Genomic DNA, 6,438 nt, shown 5'->3' with positions numbered 1-6,438 from the left:
GGTGCCAGTAGTTGGAGCCCCAGAGATTTAGTGCATAGAGAATGGATGCTTTATGGTGGAATAAATATCTCTTTAAGGCCTCCGACACACATCCGTGCCACCGGTACGTGTTTGCCATTTTTTGCACGTACCGGCGGCACGGAGACACGTTAAGCAATGCTACCCTATTGTAGCAGGCACACACACGTAAAACCACACAGAACGTGTGTCCGTGTGCGTTTGTACGTGTGTGCATTTTTCTACACGCAGACATGTCCACGTTTTCTCCGGCAGCACGGGTGTCACACGGCCCGCACCCGTACCACACGGATGTAGTGTGGATGCGGTCCCGTGTGACACGCGCCGGAGAAAACACACGTGTCAGTGAAAAAAAACAAACATTTACTCACCTTCTCCAGCCCTCCTGTCTCTGCCGCTGCTGCCACTTTCTGCCGACCGCCGCTCATTATGGTCATTTAATATTCACTTCACTGCGGCCGGCAGCAGCAGCAGCGGGGAGACGGCAGGGCTGGAGACCGAAGATCAGCACCACGGACAGCAGCGCCGACCACGTGAGTATGCAAATTACCGGTTCTACGTGTGCTATATCGGATAGCACACGTAGAACACACGTGGACCGCACGTACCCGAGACACATACTTACCACACGCAACACGCAGGGTAAATACGTGTCTCGCGGCACGTGCGTGTTTTTAACGGAAGTGTGTTTCAGGCCTAAAGCAACACTCCAGCACTGGAGTGGCACTTTAAATCTAAGTCTCCTGCCCTCTATCACATACCCACCCTCCGACATCTTCTTTTGTCACAAGCTCCCAATACAAGTCTATGAGAGCCTGAACAAGGCTCTCATAGACTTAAGGCTGCTTTACACACAACGATATCGCTAGCGATCTCGTTAGCGATGTGACACACCCAGATAGTTGTTACGATTTCCCGAGATCTCTCATAGGTCGTTTTGTAGCGGTCACACGTACACATCTCACAAACGACGCTACATCGTTCAGCGATATATTGTTTGACCAATTGGTTGTGTGGATGTTGTTCATCGTTGGCAGGGTGTCACACGTAGCAATATGTGTGCTGCGTTCCAAACGACAAACAATATTTTGAAACTGAACAATGTGTCAACAATCAACAGTTTTCACCCTATTTGCGATCGTTCGGAGTCGCACGTAGGTGTCACACGCAACGACGTCGCTAACGATGACGGAAGTGCATCACGAAAACCGTGACCCTGACGACATATCGTCAGATAAATCGTAGCGTTTAAAGCGGCCTTTACATTGAGTTGTGACCTTTGCCATGCTCCATGAAACCCTGGAGTGCACTGGCAGGTCACAAATCGACAGAGTCCGATGGAGTGGCCCTGATAGCGGGTAAAGGTGCTGGAAGGTTAGTATCAGGCAGGGGGCCAGTCCTCCGGTACAATAAAGAAATACCACGCAAAAAAAACACACCAATTTTGTAAAGCTTAAATCGATGTAACTTTACCAAAACAGAAAAAACAAAAAAAATACATCACATATATAAAGGGAAACTATCATTATGTGTTTTATATTTATTCACCTTCACACTCGTTAAGACACAGTGCAGTACATCATCGCACATGGGTATATGATATGCCTATTGAAATGGTGAAATCCTCTATATAAGGGCTCATGTAATGAACTTGAAATGGTATCTTCAGATTTTTAGCAGATGAGTAAAATTTACTCAGGTACAGACACAACATAGAACTGCAGCAATGAAAGGAACAAAAATAATGACATAAATGATATAAAAAAATGATGTTAGTCAACACAGCCAAGATAGAAAGGCACAAAGTAAAACATAATAATGATAGTTTCCCTTGAAACGCTTGATAAATAAAGGCAATGACATTTATTCTCTAATCTTCATGTGTCATCTATCAGGAATTCATGTTCTTAAATACTAATGGTCTAAAGCCAAAAAGCAATTACATAAAGACACAACGGTATATACAAAATAATACATATCCACTAACTACTGTAAACAGAAATAGATAGAGATATTGAGTCATATAGAAGAATCAGGTCACAGAGGATACTTCATATTGTCTTTTCTGTGTCCGAGGGAATTCCTGAGCCAATCACAGGTAATAATTAAGGGCTGTCCACCTTTGGGAAAAATTCTTTGAGTTTCCTTAATCACATGTATTTAGAGCTAAAAATCATTTTTTACAATTGGGTTTCATTAAAAAAAAAGTCACCTTTTGGGTTTTACAGGTTCTTTGTTGACTGCACATTCAACTTTGATGTGGTCTGTGGTCAAAAATCAGCAGAAAAGAGCTCAGAAACGCAGAAAAAAGAGCTACAAACACTCAGACTGTCATAGCGAGCTTGCGGATAGAATATCAGAAAACTCATTCTGCAGCCAGATAGACAGTAAAACATTGAGAATATTGAAGGTGAAAATTTTTAATTAAACCCAAACCATAAAACTATTTTTATCCCCTAATACAGGTTACTCTCAATAAATTAGAACATCAAAAAGTTAATTTATTTCTGTAATTCAGTACAAAAAGGGAAACGCATCTATTATATAGAGTCATTACACACAGAGGGATCTATTCCTATATATTATATAGAGTCCTTACACACAGAGGGATCTATTCCTATATATTATATAGAGTCATTACACACAGAGGGATCTATTCCTATATATTATATAGAGTCATTACACACAGAGGGATCTATTCCTATATATTATATAGAGTCATTACAGAGTGATCTAATTCAAGTGTTTATTTCTGTTAATGTTGATGATTATGGCTTACAGCCAAAACCCAAAAATCATTATCTCAGAAAATCAGAATATTACATAAGACCAACTGAAAAAATGATGTTAAGCTCAGAAATGTTGGCGCCTACTGAAAAGTCTGTACAGTAAATGCCTCAATACTTGGTCGGGGCTCCTTTTGCATGAATTACTGCATCAATGCGGTGTGGCATGGAGGCGATAAGCCTGTGGAACTGCTGAGGTGTTATGGAAGCCCAGGTGGCTTTGATAGAAGCCTTCAGCTCATCTTCATTGTTGGGTCTGGTGTCTCTCATCTTTCTCTTGACAATACTGTGTAGATTCTCTATGGGGTTTAGGTCAGGCAATTTTGCTGGCCAATCAAGCACAGTGATACTGTGGTTATTACACCAGGTATTGGTACTTTTGGCAGTGTGGGCAGGTGCCAAGTCCTGCTGGAAAATGAAATTTTCATCTCTAAAAAGCTTGTTGGCAAAGGGAAGCATGAAGTGCTCTAAAATTTCCTGGTAGACTGCTGCGCTGACTTTGGTTTTGATAAAACACAGTGGACCTACACCAGCAGATGACATGGCTCCCCAAACCATCACTGATTGTGGAAACTTCACACTAGACCTCAGCAGCTTGGATTGTGGCCTCTCCACTCTTCCTCCAGACTCTGGGACCGCGATTTCCAAATGAAATTAAAAATTTACTTTCATCTGAAAACACCACTTGGACCACTGAGCAACAGTTCAGTTCTTTTCCTCCTTGTCCCAGGTAAGACGCTTCTGGCGTGGTCTATTGGTCATGAGTGGCCTGACATAAGGAATTTGACAGTTGTAGGTCATGTCCTGGATACATCTGTGTGTGGTGGCTCTTGAAGCACTGACTCCAGCAGCAGTCCACTCCTTGTGAATATCCCCAAATTTTGGAATGGCCTTTTCTTACCAATCCTACCAAGGCTGCGGTTATCCCGGTTGCTTGTGCACCTTTTTCTACCACACTTTTCCCTTCTACTCAACCTTCCATTAATATACTTGGATACAGCAATCTGTGAACAGCCAGCTTCTTTAACAATGATCTTTTGTGGCTTACCCTCTTTGTGGAGTATGTCAGTGAGTTCCTTCTAGACATCTGTCAAGTCAGCAGTCTTCCCCATGAGTGTGTATCCTACTAAACTACACTAAGGGACCATTTTAAACACTTAGGAAGCCTTTGCAGGTGTTTTGTGATAATTATTCTAATTTTCTGACATAATGACTTTTGGGTTTTCATTGGCTGTAAGCCATAATCATCAACATTAACAGAAATAAACACTTGAAATAGATCCCTCTGTGTGTAATGACTATATAATATATGCGTTTCTCTTTTTCTATTGAATTACTGAAATAAATTGACTTTTTGACGATATTCTAATTTATTGAGATGCACTTGTATATGCATTTTTGTAAAAAAAAAAATTGTCCTCATTAGTGGACAACCCTACCTCATCTGACCGTAAAATGACCAACTTCTTACACATCGTCCTGTAATGTGTCAGTAATTTGGTTTACTCCCCCTGCCACAAGTGCAATTAAGAGAATGAAGAACCATATGTTGTTTTGGTCATTCGCCTATAGTGCAGGTAAAGGCTTGAAGGTCCAACGCTGCAGACCTTCACCTTAATTGTTCCTATATTTTACTATAAAAGAGCATTTGCCTCTAAAATAGTAATCGACCAATAAATTATTCTTTCCTGTTCCTCTTAAACTTTTAACACGTTTTTCAAGATTTCTAAATAGAAAACGTGTCTACTTCCCTCCTCCAAACCGGAAGAAAAAGCTGTTGAAAACTAGATGTGGTGGTGGCCATATTGGTTGTCACAGCTGAAGGCCACATTCAGACCGCTATAACATGGGTGATGTATATTTTAAGCCAATCACAGGTCAATGCCTTTGGATATGTTAAAGAAAACTTTTCCATTCTTCATACTTGGCTGCCAGTTGAATTTAGCAGAAAGAGGACAGATAAAGGATATTATTTACTGGTTATTTGTGCTTTTATCACTTTAGGACAAATGCTCGTTTACCTAAAAAGGTCTTCCCACCTTAAAATGTAATGGTAAAAATTAGGTTTTCCAATCTAATTTTAGAGCATCATAATGTAGAGACAGAGACTCTGATTGCAGCTATGTGAAACTTACTGGGCTACTTGCTGTACATTTGATAAAATCACTGTTTTATCAGCAGGAGATTATCACTAGAGAACTAGTACACCACTAGGGGACTAGTCCTTCATATTTATGAGCGCTGTATAACCCCGTCCCCACCACCGATTGGTAGCTTTTTATGCACACTGTATATGGGCAGAAAGCTGCCAATTAGTGGTTAATCGGGGATATACAGAGCTTGGTATTCAGTGAATTGGGAGATCTGGATAAAGTAGGGATATAATCAAAATGACAGCGAGCAGCCCAGTAAATGAGAACATCACTGGAATCGGGGTATCTGCCCCTGTAATATGCTGCTCTAATATGGTGTAGCATATTCAGGCTGTCACACCTCATTGATCAGGAAGTGATATGCCATCCTTTCTAATAATAATGTGGAATGAAAGGGTTTAATGCCGCGCTGCCGTGGAAAGAGAGACAAGTCCAATGTGTCTTAAAGGTGATTTATTGGACAACGCATTTCGGATAACTGATGAAGGAGATGGTTTCTCCTAAATGCATTGTCCAATAAATCACCTTTAAGACACATCGGACTTGTCTCTCCTTCCACGGCAGCGTGTCATTAACCCCTTCATTCCACATTATTGTCTACACCTCGTGGGACTGCAGCAGCCGTAGGATATCTATGCTTCTAACTGGTTGTGACTTTCACAACCCCACAAGGTGAGTCTCCTTACCATATCACCCATTTTCTCACCCGGATAAGACCCTATTTTGCACTTCTCTGTCTTCCAGTCATTTCTCAACTTATCCTTTCCACTAATAGGAAACACTTTAAAATGGTACCTCTTGGTAGTCATGGTGGCCAGTCATTGGGCTCATACACACAAGACTTCAACTCATCACTTCACTCTGAATCAATGACATTAAGAGAACATATAGAAGCAAATGTGGGCTACACAGAAGTGAGATCACCCATGATTTGAGGTCAAATTGTTTGGTAGCTCACAACATATTTTTCTCAAAAGGGAAAATGTATCTGGGAACCAAAGAACAAAATGTGAGATGTGACACTGCTGTGTAGCTCTACACATAATCATCGAGGGTCTTCATATTAGTTGTCCATAGTAAACTGACAATGTAATGTCTCTTACAGTCACCACCAATGACGTAGGGGATTGCTTTAACTCAAGTAAACAGTCATCAAGGATTTTTTGGGTCCATACTATGTTATTTACACTCTGCTTTGTGGCTTTAGTAGGCTTGTTGTGCTGGTCAGGTTGCGTTCTTCTCAGAAGATTGTCCAGCTTTGGTGGCTTCAATGGAACATCTCTTTGTTGATCCACATCAGGCTGCGGGTCTCATTGGGCTTACACTCATATTCAATACTGCTAAAGCTGTTGCCCCACTGGCAATGATCTCTTTTATGGTAGTTGTAAAACTTTACTTGCCATACTGTCTCAAAGCTTCCAATGTCTTCAAACTGTGAACAAAACAAAAGATGAAAAGGACAACTTTTAGCAAGATTTCCC

General features: G+C 41.1%; 1 protein-coding gene across 1 annotated transcript in view; it reads right to left on the bottom strand.

Moving 5' to 3' along the window:
* Positions 1-1,471: 1,471 nt before the first annotated feature.
* CNRIP1 (cannabinoid receptor interacting protein 1) overlaps positions 1,472-6,438 on the bottom strand; it is a 65,333-nt gene continuing 60,366 nt past the window's right edge. Inside the window, exon 3 of the mRNA XM_075339272.1 lies at positions 1,472-6,389. Coding sequence (XP_075195387.1) covers positions 6,225-6,389 — 165 coding nt within the window. The 3' untranslated portion in view covers positions 1,472-6,224. The remainder of the gene's footprint in view (positions 6,390-6,438) is intronic.

Source organism: Anomaloglossus baeobatrachus, chromosome 3 (assembly GCF_048569485.1).
Source record: "Anomaloglossus baeobatrachus isolate aAnoBae1 chromosome 3, aAnoBae1.hap1, whole genome shotgun sequence".
In the NCBI taxonomy this organism is placed as follows: Eukaryota; Metazoa; Chordata; class Amphibia; order Anura; family Aromobatidae; genus Anomaloglossus; species Anomaloglossus baeobatrachus.
Note: the sequence above shows the minus strand (reverse complement) of the source record. Positions and strands in the feature narration are given on the sequence as shown.